This window comes from Rhinolophus sinicus, chromosome 4, assembly GCF_057876585.1.
Source record: "Rhinolophus sinicus isolate RSI-liver-muscle chromosome 4, RSI-T2T, whole genome shotgun sequence".
NCBI lineage: Eukaryota > Metazoa > Chordata > Mammalia > Chiroptera > Rhinolophidae > Rhinolophus > Rhinolophus sinicus.
Genome location: NC_142504.1, coordinates 88,142,296 through 88,163,091, shown reverse-complemented (window position 1 = coordinate 88,163,091; position 20,796 = coordinate 88,142,296). Strand labels below are relative to the sequence as shown.

Genomic DNA, 20,796 nt, shown 5'->3' with positions numbered 1-20,796 from the left:
TCACATTCAAAATTCGCAAGCCACATTATCAACAACACTTCTTTTCTACTGTTTATTAAAATATAAAACACACCGAAAAATCATACAAATAATAACAACAAAAAAATGTTAGTTGCACATGCTGGCTACAAGTGAGCCAACTTGAAAAAGGAAAAAAAAAAAAAAAACAATTATATGATTGACAGTGCCCATAGCTAAAAACAAATCAGCAGCTCAGCAGAAGCACAGCTATTTCTGCTACTAAGCCCCATTCTTCCCAGGGGCCCCTGTAATAGAAGGAAGTACTCTGAGTCCCATCCTCATCGAGGGTACAAGTGAGGGGAATGGAGTGGGAGGGGCACAGTAACATCCCTGATGACGCTTCTCAGTAAAGGCCAGTGGCAGGAAGCCACAAGCAAAGGTAGTGGCAGAGTAGCCCATTCAGATCGGCAGCTTTCATCATTATGCTTACAATAAGTAAATATATTTTAGAAAATTTAGAGAAATGTGTGGGTCTCAGACCCTTCAGACAATCCTCCATAAATATTATTTCACTCCACAGAATATGGATAAATATTGAATAGTGAGTTCACAATCATTCTCCCAGACAAACGTTTCACGTGCACTATTCTGAGCCAGCCACCACCTTGCCTCCCCTTGGCATGGGCAGAGGGACTCTACTCAGTATTGAGAGCGTCCTTGAAAAACCAGAAGAGGGACGCACTCCGAGTTACATCTTCTCATTCCTCTGCATCTCCAGGACTCCAATTACTTAAAATTTATCACATTTGTAAGCCTCATTTTTAAGATACCCAATTAAGTAATTTTTGAGTAGGGGCATAAATCAGCACAAATCAAGTATTTAGGAACAAAAATGTGCAGCTGAAATAGACTTAAAATGCAACTGCAGACTTCTAAAGGGACAGAAAGGAAGAGATAGGGAAAGCAAGAGTCAGAAAAAGTAGGCTCCAGTGGCCGTTCGTGTAGGGCCCTGACTAAATCACTGTCAAACCGGCAGGAGCTCAATGACTCAACCTGTGACCAAGCAGAATAAAAAAGTAAAACTCCCTACCTTACAAGCTGAGGCCAGCAGAGTCTTTGAATTGTTACAAGCAACACAAAATATTTCATAACCGTGTCCATATCTAAGATTTAAAAAGAAAAAAATGCATGACTCCTGTATTAGTAAATGTACCTATTCTCATGCTGCAACATCTTTAAAGGTGAAAGGAATATCATCAATCTCTCCGACTAACATTACAGTACTTTTAGGGACCATTACATTTCTGTGTAGGCAAACATTTGGAGAAAAAAGAGAGAGACTAGAGAAAAATGCCAGCTTCCTAGAAGTAATATTAATACAACTTATTCAAACAAACAGATTAAAATACAAGTTTTTACCCCCAGCCAGCCAGTAGAATAAACAATAAACCATGGAAAGGTTTTGATCAGGAATCATCAAACAAACAAACAAAAACCAGAATAACAAAAAGCTACGTGAGGTTTGACTCTCGCGCCTTACGAAGGCTACTGAAAGATCTTTAGAGCAGGGAGGGAAATGTAGGTAAGAGGAAAGCAAAGGAGAAAAGCAAGTTGTGGAGGGGGGCAATGACAAGTATAACAGAATCAGACCAAAGAGCTAGCTTACAGTTTTTGAACTTCGGGCCACAAAGTATTCTGTAGAAGATGATCTTCAGTGGGAGGTTCTATAATAAATTTATATCATTGCAATTATTTTTTCTATTTTTATGCAAATGATAAGTAAATTCTACAGCACGTATTTAGGTCAGCAGTGACAGATACCATACTCTGCATACTAATAATTCTATTAAACTGTCTTTTTGCCATTTCTTACCGGTAAGTATGGATGGTTGAAAGGCCACCTGGTGATGCTCGAAACCAGTACTAGTTAACAGCTCTTCTTCATCAGAAGGCTGAGAAGCTATATCTCCTAGTTTAAAAGAAACACATCAACATCATGAATGTAGTCACCATCTTTTTGTCTCCTATACATGTCCCATTCTTAAGGCTAACAGTTAGAAAGTAATGGCACTTCACAGCAGTGTAATTCAAAGCCATAGCCACATGATTCCAAAGCCAAGGGTATTTCTACTATTCCAAGTGTGCTCCTTGGAACACTAGTCAATTCCATAAAGATGCCTTCCTTTTCCTTTGACCTAACATTCCCCAAACGTTTAGAACTATGGAACAGACTCTTTAGGCTACCCAGATTAGTAGCTGTGGTTGTGGCGATCCATGACTCTGTGAAAGCTGAACCTATTTCAGGGCGTGTGTGTGTTCAAAGTATTTATCACAAAACATGTGATGGAGAAGACAGATGCATGTATTGTGATTTAAAAAAAAGTATTAGCTACAATGAACATTAAGTACATGTTACACAAGTGTGTAACTAGATTTTAAGTACCACTATGGGTTCAATAATTTTGGAGACTAAAGACTTACCCTGAAAGACAGCTTTATTTGATAGTCCCAAAGCAGGGACAGTAGCTCCTTCTGGAAGATCACCGTCTTGCTGGAATAAAAAGTATATGCTTTACACAACAGAAACAGACTCATAGATACAGAGAACAAACTGATGGTTGCTAGATAAGATGGGGGTTGGGAGCCTGGGTGAGAAAGGTGAAGGGATTAGAAGTACAAATTGGTAGTCAGAAAACAGTCACAGGGATGTGAAATACAGAATGGGGAATACAGTCAATAACGTTATAAAAACTGTATGGTGTCAGATGGGTATACTAGACTTATTGGGGAGATCACTTCATAAATTATATAAATGTCTAACCACTGTGCTGTATAACTGAAACTAATATAAAATAATATTGAATGTCAACTATAACTTAAAAATATATATATAGTCACAGGATGTAAAGTACAGCATACGGAATATAGTCAAAATGGGATTGTAATAGCTATGTACAATGTCAGATGGGTAGCAGACTTGGTGGGGTTATCACTTTGTGAGGTGTGTAAATGTCTAATCATTATGTTGTTTTGTACACCTGAACTAATAATAAAAAAAAAAATAAAAAACATATAGATATAAATGAAAAAAATAAATAAAAAGTTTGATATATGTTTTAAACACTAAAAGTTACTGTTATTTCAAGCACTACAAAAATGTCATATCCATAAATGCTGAGAAGCAGTTTAAAGGCCACCTTTGTGTGGACATCTGCCCACATTTCCATTTCCTGAACCAACAGAAACAATGCTAAGCAATCACTCTCCAACGGACAGGTTCCAGCTAATCCCCAACCCTCTATCCAATCCAGAAAGTTGGGCATCTTCTCATCAATGAGTTCATCGAACCCAAACAGCTCACTGGGTTTCAGGGTCTGATACGAGATGCACTGGGCTGACTTCTAGCACAGAGTAGGCTGAAAATGGAAAGCCCGGAGCTCCACTTCCAAGAGTCTCACAGGCATGTATCTGATGATGCTCATGCAAATACAGATGTTTCCCAGAAAGAGATTCATAGTATTTTCATTAAACATATTTAAATAATTGAATATTTAAATAATTTTTTACAGAGGGATATTTGAATTGCCAATAATCTGCTTAAACTCTGTAATTTATATTAATCCAATTATATTACATGAAACTATATGCTAACCATCAAAATCCACCAGCGATGACAGATAGTATTCATACCTTAATTTAACATTTAAATTCTTTAGTGTCTTGAGCTAATTTGTGACAAATTTTCTGGTTCTAATATTTAAATTACTGCATGCCACAGAGTACACAAAAGTTTGTCAAGGCAATAATAAAACAATTTGACTTCCTTTCTACCCATATACTCCATTTATAGCCTTAAGAAAAATTTTTTTTTAATTTTAAATGAAGTGACTAGATTTAGTTAAAACATTTAGAGGGATACTCACATTACAAAGCACATGATTCAGTGATTGGCCTGTAATGGCACAAAAATTTTCCACAAAATTCCGAGGTGCAGAAAATACTCGAAGAACTTTTTCATCTGCTCCAGATACAAACTGAAACCGATTAATCATGGCCAAACATTTCAGGTCATATCCATGTATCTGAGGCCTTGCAATTTCATGCCAAGTCACCTGGGTATAAACAAAAACAATCATACATTTCAAAACAGAATTCTTTGCAACAAGCAAAGTATCAGACACAAAATCATTTATTATGCCATGGAAATATGACCATGGGGCAGATTCACTCATGGAGTGTGTATCAATGTTCAGTCCTTTTTATTGCTGAGTCATACTCCCTTGCATGGATATACCACCGTTGATCTATTCACCTACTGACAGACATGTGGGTTGTGTTCCAGTTGTGGTTCACCAAAACAGCCGTCATGAACATTTATGTACAAGTCTTTGCCTAGATATAAGCTTCTATTTCTCTTCGGTAAATACTACCAATAAGAAAAATGGCTGGATGATACAGTAGATGCATATTTAAATTTTTAAGAAACTGCCAAACTATTTACCAAAGTGGCTGTACATTTAACCATCCCACTAGCAGTGTATTGAAGTTCCAGCTGCCTACTCCCTCACAAACACTTAGTCTAGTCAGTCTTTTCATTTTAATCCTTCTAATAAGTATGTAAGGGTATCTCATTGTAGTTTTAATTTGCTCTTACCTGATAACTAATGATTTTGAGAATCTTTTCCTGTTCTTATTTTCCATCCGTATGTCTTCTTTGAAGAAATAGCTGTTCAAATCTTTTGCCCATTTTTTTTGTTGGATTGTTTGTTTCCCTATTACTGAGTTCTGAAAAGTTTTATGTATATTCTGAATATAAATCTTTTATTAGATCTGTGCTTTGTAAATATTTTCTCCCAGTCTGTGACTTGTCTTACTTTCCTGATATGTATTTCAAAGAACAAAAATTTTACATTTTTGTTAAGCCCAATTTATTGGTTTTTCTTTTATTGGATCATGAATCAACAACTAGTCTTATCAGTAACAAATCACCAAGAGCCACAGAATATCCTAAAATTACAAGGTATAACAGAATTTGTATGTGGAATGAAGTAAATATATTTTGACAACAACTAACATTTGAATTGTAAAGAGTATGTGTATGTTTAAGTTTTTAAGAAAATACCACTTTTCTAGAGTGGTTACATCATTCTGCGTGTCCACCAGGAATGTATGAAAGTTCCAGTTGCTCTGCATCCTTATTACCACCTGTTATTGTCAGTATTTTTTACTTTAGCCATTCTAGAGGTTGTGTAGTGGCATCTCACCATGGTTTTAATTTGCATTTCCCTAATGGCTATTGATGTGGCCCCACTTTTCATGTGCTCATGGATGCTTTTTAAAGTGGATGGGTCAACTAGGACATTTTACCTGTACTTGGTCTTTTTCCTTCCATGGAGCAAAAAGTCGAGTTGTCTGGTCAGTCCCAACAGTAATGATAAATTCTCCTTCTGGATCCCACATTAGGTCTTGGACACCATCAAAATGTCCTGAAATGACAATCTCTGGAGTCCACTCTATCTACAATGAAAAGTGTACATGATACATCAAAATAAAGACCACCACCACTCAAAATAAAGTTTGAAAATGCCTTCAGCCCTCAGGTCTGATAACGGGCAAGACTGAAGCCCCTGAGCAAGGTGAAAAGCTAAGTAAACAAGATAGGATCTTAAAATAATAGGATCTGTTTTCCAGTCAGCATATTAGAACTTAAACATTCAAACATGTCCTTTAAAGCAGTAACTTTGGGAAATTTCCCTCCATTCATCATTTATTAAATGTCTCCTAGAAGCCAAATAGTACTTAACCTTTTTGTACCTAAATTAACCCTTCTGTCAAAGAATTACCTAGTTCATAGGGTCGTTATGATGAAAAGTTTATATTTGTAAAGCACACAGAATGATGCTGGCATATACTAGGTATTATGTGAGTATTTACTTGTTAAACTAAGTTACAAAGAAAGAGTATATGTAAAATGCATTAGCAGATTCTGAGTGTGGGCCTAACGGCCTCATTAAGAGGAGTTGCAGTGTAGAGGAAAGAGGCTGAGTCAAACCCAGATGGCCCACCTACTGAGGGAGCCTTTTCAGCAACCATGGAAACAGACAGTGACAGTGAAATACAGGAAATGTCATAGGCCTGGTCCACAAAGCATCTTTTTGAACAACCTCAAACAGTGGTAAAACTTGTCTTTAGAGGAAAATTAAATTGATGTAAATGGCTAAAAGGTCATTCAAAGGCAAGTCTGATGAATAGGACCAGTGATTAAGCTAAGCTATATTATTTTCTGGTCAAAAAAATAAAAAGGCTGTGACTAAGAAATGCTATTAATTTCCTCTGTAACATAAAAACTAATTCTAAATTAAGCACTAATGGGAGTTTCCAAAATGTTCTGAACAATAGGTAGCACTTTTGGACTATCAGTACAGTTTCCACTGTGACAGTCCTAAAGGGCAGTGTTTGTTTTAAAAAATCAGTCTTGACAACAACAAATGTATCTCTGGTTTGGGATCTTGACAGTGGAGGAGGCTATGCTCATATGAGGGCAGGGATATTTTCTGCTCAACTTTTCTGTGAACCTAAAATTGCTCTAAAAAAAAAGTTTATTAAAAAAAACTCCCTCAATATTAGATAAGTAGCTATTATAAATTTGAAATCAAATTATAAGCACAAGTACAGTGAAATGAAATCCTGTCTTCTGGTTTGAGTTTCTCCTTACTCATCTGATGAGTTTTTCTATGAAAGCTCTCTCAAATACCATGTTTCCCCGAAAATAAGACCTATCAGCTCTAATGCGTCTTTTGGAGGAAAATGTGTCTTTTGGAGGAAAATAAGACAATCAGCTCTAATGCGTCTTTTGGAGGAAAAATTAATTTATGTTATGTATGTTATGTTATGTTATACCCGGTCTTATATTACAGTAAAATAAGACTGGGTCTTATATTAATTTTTGCTCCAAAAGACGCATTAGAACTGATTGTCTGGCCAGGTCTTATTTTCGGGGAAATACGGTACTACCTAAAATATAGCTCAAAGGAGCTCCGAGTTAAGAACGAAAATATTTATTTAAAAGTGTCAGAGCTAATGGCTTCCTGGTTCATTTAATAGTGGAAACAATCTTGAAGGTCACTCCAAATGGAAGACACAAGGGAAAGAGTGAATCACTCTATGTATTGAGAAGTCAAATCATCACAGGTAACACAACTGCTACCAAGCCCACAAACTAAAGGTTATGCAAATCCATGAATTTGACTTTATAAAGAAAGCCATCAGATGTACATTCAGAATCTGTGGACTCATATTCACTGAATGTTCTTATTTCTTTCATTTATTTATTTAAAATATACTTGCCTCGTATTCGGTATATGCCAGTCCCTATTTTTTCATACTGTACAAATATTGACCCACTTAATCATCATATAAACCCTACGAGTAGGTGCTATTACTAACTACATTTTACAGATGAGGAACCTGAGACAGAGGTTAGGAAATGTCCGCAAGGACACATAGCTAGGAAGTGCTGGGACAGAATCTGAGCCCAGGCTGTCTCGCTCCAAGGCCTATGTTCTTAGCCACTGTGTTCCTGCTAGGTCGTTTCTCCATTCAGAAGCAAATTAGAAAGTAAGAGAAGGAAGATACTGAGCATGATTAGAGGAAGATTACCTCTCTTTGAGAAGAGACTAAATCTTACAAGAAATACCTCGAAGAGCCCAATATTTAGAGGGCCATGTAGAATTAAACGAGAGCATCAATATATTCCATCACAAAATTACAGGTGCTCAGAATGCCCTTTTGTCAGTCACTCATTCAATAGTTATCTATGGAATACTTTGTCATCCTACAAGAAAATATTAAACCATGTTACCTTTTTTAAGACCGAGAAGTTACACATTTTAGGAAAAACTCCCATCAAAAATTTATATAGCGTAAACAGAGAGCTTAAACTTTATATAGCTTAAAGTTCACTTATGTAGAAAACTTATTATGTGTAAATTTCAATGCCTCAACAATGCTGAACAAATGAATACGTCTATTCTTAGAAAAGCATGAGTTTCTTATCTAATAAAATACAGCATATATTTACAAAAAGAAGTGATGTCATTAGAGGCATTTGAACTTAAACGCCTCTACTATGTTTCATTAGTGTTATATGTAAAACAACACTGTTAACCTAGGTTTCATTTTGGATTCACTGTATTTTATCAGAGACGCTACATTTAAAAGTGCTTTTCTTACTGGGTTAGCTGCATTCTGTTTCCAAAGGTGCAATGCTCCATGGAAAGCATGAGCGATGATCATGGAGCCGTCTTCATTGAACTGGCAATCGTAAAATCCCAGAGTATTTCCACCTACTTCACCTACTCGAACCTATGCAATAACAGACAGAAAACAATTCATAATCAACAGTCCACATTTCTCACAAGAAAAACCACTGAGTCCAGAGATTATGTTCTCACTTACTTAACATATACGAAGAATAAACATTTGCAGCTCTAGGAATAGACAGTTGAGATTTAACAGCTTTTAAACCCAATTTTCTGTTCCTTAAACATCCACATTTTTACCTGTTCTAACCAAACTCCTGACTCTTCATCTGGAGCCCAGAGAATCATAGTTTTATCCATTGAGGCAGATAACAATCTCATTGGCTGCTGTAGAACACCATCTAAAAAAAATAAAAACTAATGCCTTTAGGCGATCAACAGGTATCATGTTTGGAGATAACCAGAATAACATGGGTACCGCAAATATGTTCACTACAGCCTGCAACAGCAAAATTTTAAAAACAACACAAATGTATACCATTAGAAGAACAGATAAACAAGTTGTTGTACATTTAGACAATGGAATAAACTTCAATAAAAATAAACAAACTAGGGCTACATGCATCAACGTGTACACAATTCCAAATGTTTAGCACGTTAAGTTAAAAAGGCAAGTTGTAAGAGGATAAATACATATTGATATCAAGTTTCAATAGTTATAAAACAATATTGTTTATGGCTACATAAATGTGTAGTTAAAATATAAAAACATGCATGGGAATGACAGCGCACCGAATTCAGTATTGTAGTTGCCTCTAGGGAAGGGTGGAGGGGAAAGGGTTCAGGAAAGAATATGCAGAGGTCCTCAGTATCTTTCATGGATAATTTATTTTTTTTAACTGCAGCAAATATGGCATAATAAAGCTGAATGGGGAGTTACCTGAGCATTAATCACTGCTATTCTCTACGCTTGTCTTGAGAAAGAGGCTGGAGGAAGAATAAGAGGCTGTGCTTTACTCAGTTCTACACCCCAGCACCAGCTTGAGCATACACACAACTGTCACTCCATACATGGAAGTTAAGGACAAAGGAAAGAGAGGGAAAGAATCTTATTTTTTCATAAATGATGTGTCTCAGTATTACCAACTACGTAGTACCAAGGGTAAAGGATCCAGTGAAGTTGGATTGAAAATCAATCTCTCAAATCCCATAAATAGGTGAATACTTTTAAGAGAAAAAATTAATAGGGGTATGGTGGTTTCGGCATCATGGCAGGAATCATACCTTTCCCACTCAGGACAACAATTTTCAATGGAATTGAGTGTCAGCAGAACAGGGCTACAGTAGTACACTTTGCCAACCTGCAAATGTCTTAGTTGAGACTTCCAGTCACACTAAAAAAAAATCCTCCACTTCATCTGGTCAGCTTAAAAGTCTGTATGTGAGATTTAACGGAAATGAGGAATGTGTGTATGTTTTTCTTCCTACCTTTGTAAAATGAAGGCTGCCAATGAACTGCATTTACCCAGTTTTCATGACCGGCCAGGACAGTCTCCAGAGTAACCGCAAATGCGATTTTAGTACCTATAACAAAAGCAAAGAAGCATCTTTTCTCAAAGATTTTCTAAAAAGAACATTTTTCATAACCAACTCTGTTGTACAATTATGTCTGGAAAAAAATCAGCACATGATTTAGTCAACAAAAAAGAACATGCATTCTAAATTTCATTAACTTCACTTACTGTTCAAAATTACAGGAGAAAAAACTTCTAAAGATACATAATTTTTCTCTACCTGTTCATAAATAAATATTAAAGAGTATGTTCTATTTTAAATTTTCTGGGACAGCTGCTATGGCTAATAAAAAGCAGTAATGAACATGCCAGCCTCCTGGCTATGCTCACTCATTACCACAGTATAATAACCTAAAATACCATTCCATTAAGAAAAAATAAGATAAATGCAGAAATAAAAGAAGTCAAATCAGGATTGTAATCTTTCAAACAAAATAAAAATAAATAAATAAATCACAAAAATATGTCAAATTTGGGAATAACTACTCATAATATGCTGGTTATAATATTTCTTGATTCCCCTCATAAAATTATGTTACCAAAATCTCAACTTTCATGGGCTTTATAACCAAGAAGAGTAATAACAAAGAAGAAAATTCAAGGGTGAACAATGCTCACTGACAACTAACTTTATAATTTAGATACACATGCCAAAATACCTCCTTTAAATACATTTCAACAGTATCTACCATGCAGGTGTATTGTTCTGATGCCAGACAGCAAGAAAACCAGAATTACACGTAGGGAGTTAGCTTGTCCTATAGAATATCTTCCAACAAAGGTATGGATAAGTCACATTATTACTTTGATCTTCCTATGCTAAAAGTGCAAATTTAGTAACATTTTACAAATTAATTTATTGAAAAAACATTAAAAATTATTTTCAACACTTTTTTTTTTAAATCTTACTAATGTGGTTTAGAAGAAAAATAAGTTTCATATATGAAAGATGATGCGTCATCACATAAAAATAAAAAAAGGAAAAATGCACAGTATCAAGTTTCACATAGGGCTCTGTTACTTCTGAAAAACTAACCGTCATGTATGTGGTGAAACAGATAAATCAATTGGCTAGGAGACCTAAATATTATTACAGCAAATATTTTCATTATTACTCACTTTCATTTTCTACAGTAAACGTATTTTCCTTCAGTCTTATAGTATCATCATCCTGAGTTCCTAACGATGTCGATTTTATATACAGCCTCCATACTCGTATCAGGCAATCTTGAGAACAGCTTGCTAGGAAAAGATCTCTACCTAATTAAAAAAAGTTTATTATGTTAAAAACATTACATTCTTAAATTTAAGTATAAGACTTTTTTCTCTACAACATGCACATTTCTATTCCTGAAAAATTTAGACTTTCATTCAACCTATGTTCATTTTTAATAATATTGACATATATACATACAATGATAATGAATGGTTATAACATGTGGTATTTTTATGCAGTCTACTAAGTTCTACAAAGAACTTCTCAAGAATGTCTGCATTTGGAATAGTCAGCTTGTGTCCTCTTTTAAAAGATCAATTTGTTTCATCCTCTATGACCCCAATTAATAGCAAATAGAAGGGATACGTATCCTCTTTTCTAATTGGGACAACAGAAAAAATTCACATACAAAGAAAATTTAAATTTAAAACCTAGGAGGCTGCTTTCTTGAAAGATACACATACTTGCCCCCATCACATGTACCTCAGCAAAATTTCATACTGACCAAAGGCTGCCCATTCCACGCCTCTTATCCAATCCTCATGTCCACAGAGGAAAAGCACTTTCTGAAACTAGTGAGATAAAAGTCATTGGGTTTGGTGTAAGAATTTAATATTTTCAGGTATATCGAATTTAATATTTTAATGTATACCATTAATTTCATTTGGTCTCAGCCAGTCCTACATACACACACACACACACACACACACACACACACACACACACACACACACTGGGAACACTATTTGATTAGACATAAGATAAAGGTCTCATCTGGGAATAAAAAGATCTCATAATCATCTAAATCATCTAACTGAGCAATGCTGAGTAGATAAGATCTGTAAACCTCCAATAATCTAAATGTTTACAAGGTAAAATGATATATATTGTAACATAATATGGATAAAAGTTGGGTAGTTGGACATTCACAACCATTTTAAACTGTCTTACAGACTGGAAAGAAACAAGTATCTCCATAATTAAATAAATGAGCCTAGAATTAACCAATTCTTTCTAGAAATTCCCTCCCCTAGTTTAACCACTCAAAGAATAGGTAAAGCTCAGAAGGACAAATAAACACTACCAAGGAGTATTGCACTGTAGGTATGTGAGACTTCATTTAAAATTTTTAAGAAAAAACACTACTGCAGCATCTTCCTTCTCTCCTTCCCCCACCTAATAATCTGTTTCCCCCTAACAACTCCAGACCTGGTGGTAAATGTAGCAGTTGCTTAGTGTTCGGAGTGAGAAACCATCTAACAGAGGATCTTTAAAAAAAAAAAAAAAAAATTCTCCTGTTGGAGTATTTTGGTTTCGATGAGAACATTCCTAAATTTCTCTAACCTGGAAATAGCCTTTATTTCGATATGTAATTAAGCAGGACCTAATTCCAGTCTCTTCATAAACATCATTAATTACCTGATCATTTTGTTGAACAAATAAGTGAATTTTGCAGTCATCATCGCCACATGCTAATACTGGTACTGAGGGGGGAAAAAGAGGCTTCGCTGTAAGTACTCCATCATATGATTATCTCCTATGCTGGATTCTAAGCTCTAGGTAAAGAATTCTGACTTCTATTTCCCACACCACTGAACAGACAAATTGAAAGTACTTGATAGATGTCTACAGGAATAAAATGAACACTCTAAATTAACCGAGAGTCCTTTCCTCCATTATGTGTCATTTACGATAGAAGGAGCAGGGACAGAGAAGCTCCAGAGCAGGCTGGGAGCATTTTCACTGTCAGATGGAAGACTAATATGAAAAGCTGTTAGCCCAAGTGAATAATAAAATGGATGAACTACCATGAGCCTAGCATCCCGGCTACTGTACAAAGACATAAAAGTATGTTACTCTGAGGACCTTACATTTTGTGTGAGAATAGTAAAACAAAATTCACGAAGCAATTAGAGAACACAATAAAAGAGCATGTAATTAAATATGTGGCTAAAAAGCTATGAAAGGTGCATCTGTAAAATTGGTTTTCTTTAATAAGACAAAAAACTAATTCACATTATCAAGGGATGGTCCTAATGACTGTGGAGCAAGATAAAACAGCAATTTTTTTTCTTAGGAAACACCTTGGGACCAAGTATATTTTTCAAAGATTTTCTCACTTTAAATCAACGAAAAACAAAACCAAAAAACTCCAGTCACTTGGCCTCAGTGTATGTGGGAAGACATTAAATTCCATGTTATGAAACCAGAATGTGAGTTCCTCCTCCGAGGGCGCCCTCGCACATAATGGAAGCATCACATGAAATCATGGAGTCGCAGCTCTTGCCACAGAAAGCAAGAGGCTGATGCCTTCCAGGCCCCACCTCTCTCTACCAGGCCTGTCCTCCAGGTTACTGAGGCGGCCAAGAGACAGACTAACTCACTCTGGCTATCAATAGTCTTTGTGGAGGATAATCAAAGAGAGGTATAGATGGGTTTCAGGGCAAAATGAAAATCTTTCTCTTGGGAGCCTGTATTACGTCGTCTTAGGCAAAAATGTCATCATACAGGATGTGAAAGGACTGTCATCTTGAGAGAAATGCTCACATGGTCCATCTTCAGTACTTTTCCAACTTATCCTAGACCTTCACCTTCTAAAGCGTTATGTAATTTTCCCAATTTAGATCTACTGGGAACAATCTTTGATAAATAACAGTATCGATCCTGAGTACATACTAAGTCATTTAAATTTCCAACAGCTAGCAAAATTCCTAAAGAGCTTCCCTTAACCTTATGTTCTATACTCAGATCATATGAATATTGAAAACAAAAGTATATTAGCTAGGTCTCAACTTGTTTCATGAAAAAATTTAGACACAAAGTTGAGACCCAATGTTTCTTTTAGGTTCTGGTCATAATGGAGATACAAAAATACTCGTCTATTGCTCTTTCAATATGCTCTTTTAGCAGGATACTCACCATCAGTATTAGGCAAAAAGGATAAGCAGAGAGCCAGAGTGAATCCGTTTCCAAAGTTCAAGGTCTGAAGGCATGTTACTAAGAAATAATAAAAAACACCATGAACAACTAATTCTGAGCTTATCCACCATCACAGCCCTAGTTGTCAGCAGGGAGATGAGAGAAGTCAATCCTGAGTCCCCACTGACCATGTGAATTTAAATGGTCAATGTTTAACAAGGTTACAGAGAACAAAATGATTTATATGAAAAGGCTTAGAAGGAATTTACATTAACAAACAGTTTAGTATTTTGAAAAAGTACAAAAAACACAAACACTTAGATTAGAATCATAACATTTTTTAAGCTGCTAGAAAGACTAAAAAAATGACATGCACGCTCTTCGGTTGTCATTTGTTTGACAATTACTATTTCATTGGTTTGGATTATAATGCCTCTAAACCTACCTTCTGAACCCTTTTTAGACCAAACTCGAACAGTGGAATCCGAAGCTGCAGAAACTATCAGTGTATGTAAGGCAACATCCAATGCCCTCCTCCGGTAAGCAGCATGCACTGCATAAACAGGTCCTTCATGGCCGTGGAGATGAATCGCTTTTAAAAGCTGAATCAGAAAAAATGACAAAAACATTCTGATAAAAAAAGGAATTATCAGTTTCACCTTTATTTAACTGGAATCATAGGATTAATGGTACTATTAAAATGCATGATCTAGAAATAGGTCCTTTCAGTTGAACAGAAAATAAACTTTCAAGAAGTCAGTCTGGCCATATTAATGACATAAAATGTTCATACCCCTTTACAAAGCAATCTCACATCCCAGAATCTACTCAGAGGCGCTACAGCAATAGTGCCATGTTTCCCCGAAAATAAGACCAGGTCTTATATTAATTTTTGCTCCAAAAGACACATTAGGGCACATTTTCAGGGGATGTCCTATTTTCTCACGTACAACAATCTACATTTATTCAAATACACTCATGTCATCTTCTTCTGGAACATTGTCATAACGCACTAAATACTTCCGTCTGACTGACGATCTTAACTGGGGCTTATTTTCAGGATAGGTCTTATTTTTGGGGAAGCACAGTATAACAAATAAAAGACAAATGGAGAAGAATATTCGTCACACACTCTTCATAAGTGAAAAATTGCAATCAGCATAAATGTATTAATAATTAAATTATTGTAGACATACACTATAGCCAAAAAAAAAGAATAACATAGATAAATGTATGCTTATTACCATGGGAAGATGTCCATGACATTGACATTTTTTAAGAATACAGACCAGCTTTGTGGAATGTTCCTTTTTGGACTAGTCTGATGCCTTGTCATGAACAGATTCGGGATATACATTTTGACATCATTACTACTGAAGTGCATCACACCAGGAAGCACATGTCGGTTTGTCCCAATTTTGGTGAAGTTAACTTTGGTATCTTCGTAAAGGTAGCGTCTGCCAGATTTTTTCACTGTGAAGTTAAATTTTTTTGGGGTGATAATATATGAGATTGTACTTTGGGACGGAGGAAATATTCTATTCGCCATCAAACTTCTACCAAGTACTTTTAGCATCCACTCATAATACTTGCCTAAATCAAGTACAGCTGCAAAATGGAAAAATGGCAAACAGAACTGGGAACCCATTTACCACGTCTACCTGCTTGCCATGCAAGACTCTTCCCGGTGGCATCATTTCTGCTATTTTAAGTGTATTTCTTAGAGTTCCAAGTCTGTGAGATCCCACCACTTTCTTTGAAAAGTATCTTCTATAAATTGTCTGCTGAAATAGATGTATCCCTTAATCGTTTCCTCAGTTGTTTTCCCAATTACTTAGGCAGAACCCTGCCACTCAAGAAGGTAATAATTAATAGTTATGTACAAGGGTCTATACACTAACTTCCTTTCATCACTAACTTTTGGCTTCTTTGAAAAAAACATTTTAAATAACTCAGGTACAGGATAAACTCTTTTAGATGTAATTATATACACATAACTAGAGATCTGGAACAATGTTTATCATGTTAGCTCTGTTGAGATTTTACATATAGTTATTTTCCCCTTCTTTATACTTTTCTGTATTTAAACCTTTTTTACATGAGTCTTAAAAAATTAAAACTATTTAATACTCACTTCACACCTTTAAACAGGGTTGTATTCCAACAATCAAAGAATTTTAAAAACTCCAACAAAAGAAATCTCTCCAGCTCACCAGCTTTTTTGAAAAACATTGCTCACTATTCAAAGACTCCAACCTCTCATTATACCAACTTAGAATTACTTCCTTTTATCAGATGTCAAGGTGTGCTGAGCACCTGTGTGCATGGAAGTGCAGACAAAAAGGAGTCTTTAAGCCCCCAAGGTTGTAATGCGCGGCCCTTCCCTAAACCCCTTGTTCCCTCGTCCCTCTTGATGCCTTTCATCCTCCTCCTCGCCTCCTCCCTGTCTCATCCTCCTCCTCGCCTCCTCCCTGTCCGGCCTCACATTCTCGCCTTTGGCCCCTTCCTGTCTAAATGTGCTCTCTGCCATAAGATACTTGCTTAGCCTGCAACTCTCTCTACCGACAGGAGAAGCTTGGGGCAGCACTGAGGAAAGAATTTTGCCAAATTTCACCTCAACGGCTCAAAAATGAGTGCCAGTTATCACTCTCTCTGGATTCCTTTGCCAAGATCAGTCCAAACAGTAGCGGAGTTTGTCACACTCCCGTTTGCCTTCATTCAAATCTAGATGGCTCCACAATCCCCACTTCACACCTGCCCTCTCTTTCTGAGGACAAGTCTGAGTATCTGGTCAGCAATTGAAATGACATGTTTACAACCTAAATCCACATCTTCCTTCCCACTCGCCTATGTTCCTTTGTAGAAGTACGTTTCTCCTGGAGCCCGACACAGAACCTCACTGTTTCTGGTTACTCACTCCGCTAACCACTCCTTTGATAACTATCTAGTCAATGCCAAAATCATTTTTCCTTCAAAAATACATCTCATATCCCTTCCTCCATATATTTTCCTATTCTAATTTGGCACACTGCTGCCAAATTAATCTTCTTTTGATATTCATACTCCTCTTCTTGCCTGCTAGTAAAGAACAAGGTTACTAGATTATGGGGGGATCATTTCATAAGTTAAATGTCTAACTACTATGCTGTACACCTGAAACTAGTAAATACTGAATGTCAACTGTAAATTTTTTAAAAATTTAAATAACAACCTCAAAATTAAAAGTTTTTTTAAAAAAAGAATAAATTCTTCAAGTGTTCAAATTCCCATAGGATAGTCTCCTATTCTGCTTCTCTAGTATTACTGCCCACAATGTATGATCATTTTGGAAACATTTCCAAAACGGTGTACCTCAGAGTTACATACGGCTGCTAAGAGATTTGAAAGGGGGCGGGGAACAAGTTCAGTCTTGAAATAAGTTTGGGAAATGCTAGTTAAACAAAGATATGCAGGTTCGTCCCTGTCAGAACTTTTCAGAGCCCTCACCACACTCATGCTCATTGGAAATTTCTGAGAGGTGTAGGATATGAAGTGTTTCCCAAACTGATTGCCCAGATTCCTTTTTTCACAGAACTTCTTGAGAAATGAATGGTGCTCTGAACTTTAGAAAGCCTTGCTCTAAAGACCTGTTAGATTCTGGTTAAAAGTGGATACTCCTGAGCAGGTGGTTTTCTCATTTGAGCTTATATTCATGCCATTCTTCTTACCAGGAATCCTCACCCCTTTAATTTCTCCCAAGGAAATCATACCCCACTTGAAGAACCAACACAAAGGCCACCTCTGAAATATTTTCTGAACTCACTGCACCGTGGTTGTGATACAGCAAGTTAGAGCACCTACTCAGGAGCCACCCTTGTACTTTAGTTATTCAAGTAGATTTTGTCTTCAAAACTATGTACATGATTTATGAATAAGATTTTTTTATCATCTATATCTTCTGCATGGCAGATATTCAAACATCTAACATATTAACTTTTCACTTTTAATCTTTGCTTACAACTAGGAACAACCTAAATTTCCATCAATAGAGGTCCATCCATATCCAGCATTGCATATTATAACATCACTCAGAACTTTGTAAATCTATATTCATGACAACAGCTATCCTATGAACACAGAAGTATTAATTTTTGCTATCACTGAAAACAGATCAAACAGCCCATGTAAGAGCTGTTTGAAAATTATTCCAAAATGATGGGATATTCACAGAAATGATTGACAGCATATGAATATGAGAGTAAATATTAGAGGGAAGGGTACAGGGCCTGTGAAGTCAGAAGATATGGAATCTGGATTACTGAGAGCAAGAATGAGTCAACTTCATAAAGGAAGAACACAGTAGAAATGAGGAAAAAAACTGAAAACAAAAGTAGATATAACAGTCATTTCTTATAACTATAAAGATGTCTACCCACCTGGTTATTCTCTATTTCCCAGTGGATCACTTGATTATCAGATCCTCCAGAAACTAATTCAGTAGAAGGAACTGAAAAAATTATATCTCAGTAAATATTTTTTTACCAGCTATTTTGAAAATTTTCAAAGCTATAGAAAAGATGTAAGAAAATGTATATACCCTTTACCTAGATTCATCAACTGTCAACATTTTGCCTTATTTGCTTAACAGCTTGCTCTTTGTATATATATGTATATACACAGAACTCTTTGTTTTTGAGAAGCCATTTAAAAATAAGTTGTAGCTATTGGGACCTCTGATCCTCAAATATTTTACCATATATCTCCTAAGAACTGGAACATGCCCCTACATTACCACAATACAATTATCACATTCAAGAATTTCAACATGGACACCATGTCATTATGTAATACACTGTACATATTAAAATTTCCCCAAATTGTCCTAGTAATATTTTTTATAACTTTTTTAAAAATTCAGAATCTAAGGACCACACATTATATATTCAGTTGTCATAGTTTTTAAATCTAATATGATTTTGGTTTGGATGTTCCATTTATTTGTTTCTTCTGGCCTATGTGCTAGATATTTAGAGCAAGCAGCCAGGGGATTGTCTAAGTATATTAGATATGTACTCAGAAGTCCCAAGTTCATATCCTAACCCTGCTGCCAACGAGATGTAGTCTTGGGCTTTAATTTCTTCATGTGTCACAGAAATTAGGCCATTTACCTAACTACATGATTTTCAGAATTACTCTAAGTTATCTGAAAGTAATGTGTTAAAAATAACACATTTTAAGAATATGAAATGACATTATTAAAATCTTCTATGTCACTGATACATAGGTTAGAAAGAATATCTGAATTAACTGGTGGTAGACCTCTTGTCCTGGAGGAAATCAATCCTAACAGTTACATATTACAGTGATACACAAGCAATTCATTATATGTAACCTCACTTTTAAAGGGAAGATAAAATATACAAGCCCAAATTAATATAACGAATCCCTCTACTGAGATTCAAGTAGTCTTTGATGTCATTTGGTGGCAATTAACATAATTACACTTGTGTTTTAATATGTGCACTAACAGCCACTTTCTACTATTTAATGGTTTCTATTGACCTAATGTGATAATCCTGCATTATAATTGAAATAAGTAGCATATTCAACTTTTTAAGAACTGTCACAGATAGGGTGGCCGGATGGCTCATTTGGTTAGAGCTCGAGCGCTGAACAACAGGGTTGTCAGTTCGATTCCCACATGGGCCAGTGAGCTGTGCCCTCCACAACTAGACTGAAGACAATGAGCTGCCACTGAGCTTCAGGAGGGGTGGCCAGATGGCTCAGTTGGTTAGAGCACAAGCTTTCAGTGGCAAGGTTGCCGGTTCTATTCCCGCATAGAATGGTGGGCTGCATCCCCACAACTAAAGATTGAAAACAGTGACTGGACTTACAGCTGAGCTGCGCCCTCCACAACTAGAGTGAAGGACGATGATTTGGAGCTCATAGGCCCTGAAGAAACATACTTTCCCCAATAAAAAAATTAAAAAAAAAAAAGAAATGTCACAGATAAAAATCAGAGCAGTCACTAATTCAGAAAATTCTTCAACTGTTCCTAGCTCAGAATGCTCTCAATAAATGTTTATGGAATTAAACATAAAATTAATTCAGAATCCATGAGAATACCACAGTAGGTATACTTAAGACATTTGAGAAAATTCCACAGGATTTTGGAAGCACCACTTAAAAGCAATACGTTAATTAAAACTTCTGAAGTCATAAAATCTTAAGAGATGTAAGAGATCTGGAGATAATCTAGTCCAGCAATTCTCACGTTTTTGGTATTAGGACTCCTTTATGCACTTAAAAATTTTTTAGGATCCCATAAAGGTTTTGTTTATATGTACTGACTATATGTACCAATATTAAACACATTAGAAATTTAAACTGAGAAATGTGAAAAATACTTATTTATCAGTTTACTTAAAAATAATGATGAACTCCATTACATGTTAATAAAAATAACATTTTTATGGTGGGGGGAAAACCCTACATTTTCCAAAACAAAAAAACTAATAAGAAGAGAGGCACTGTTTTACATTTCTGCAAATCTCTTTAACGGCTGACTTTATTAGAATACAGATAGATTTTCATATTTGCTTCTGTGTTTAATCTGTTGTGATTTCACACATACATCACATAGTTGCTGGAAAGCACCACTGTAAAATTGTGATAGAATGAGACTGAAAAATGTGAATAACCTCTTGGTATTATTGTGAAAAACAATTTTGACCTCACAGGTATCACAACCCTTAAGGGTCCCCTGATCCAGAATAAGCCTTTATTTTTCAGATGTTACTAAGGTGCAAACTGGGGTCAACGAAGATGCAATGTCTTGCCTAAAAAGCCATAGCTTGTCTGTGGCAAAAACAGCCCGGCGAGCCAA

At 35.9% G+C, this 20,796-nt stretch overlaps 1 protein-coding gene across 2 annotated transcripts in view; it reads right to left on the bottom strand.

The window, feature by feature from the left end:
• Positions 1-20,796, bottom strand: part of ELP2 (elongator acetyltransferase complex subunit 2) — a 37,800-nt gene that overhangs the window by 14,091 nt on the left and 2,913 nt on the right. Inside the window, exons 3-17 of one of the 2 annotated variants that reach the window (XM_019740818.3) lie at positions 18,347-18,417; positions 14,377-14,533; positions 13,932-14,009; positions 12,432-12,496; positions 11,518-11,584; positions 10,916-11,056; positions 9,711-9,806; positions 8,523-8,623; positions 8,194-8,325; positions 5,329-5,478; positions 3,885-4,073; positions 2,443-2,512; positions 1,835-1,930; positions 1,628-1,685; positions 1,052-1,124 (exon numbers count right to left, since the gene is read on the bottom strand). In XM_019740818.3, the coding sequence (XP_019596377.3) occupies positions 1,052-1,124; positions 1,628-1,685; positions 1,835-1,930; positions 2,443-2,512; positions 3,885-4,073; positions 5,329-5,478; positions 8,194-8,325; positions 8,523-8,623; positions 9,711-9,806; positions 10,916-11,056; positions 11,518-11,584; positions 12,432-12,496; positions 13,932-14,009; positions 14,377-14,533; positions 18,347-18,417 (1,544 nt within the window). The remainder of the gene's footprint in view (positions 1-1,051; positions 1,125-1,627; positions 1,686-1,834; positions 1,931-2,442; positions 2,513-3,884; positions 4,074-5,328; positions 5,479-8,193; positions 8,326-8,522; positions 8,624-9,710; positions 9,807-10,915; positions 11,057-11,517; positions 11,585-12,431; positions 12,497-13,931; positions 14,010-14,376; positions 14,534-18,346; positions 18,418-20,796) is intronic. The other variant, XM_074340123.2, reaches the window with a different exon arrangement.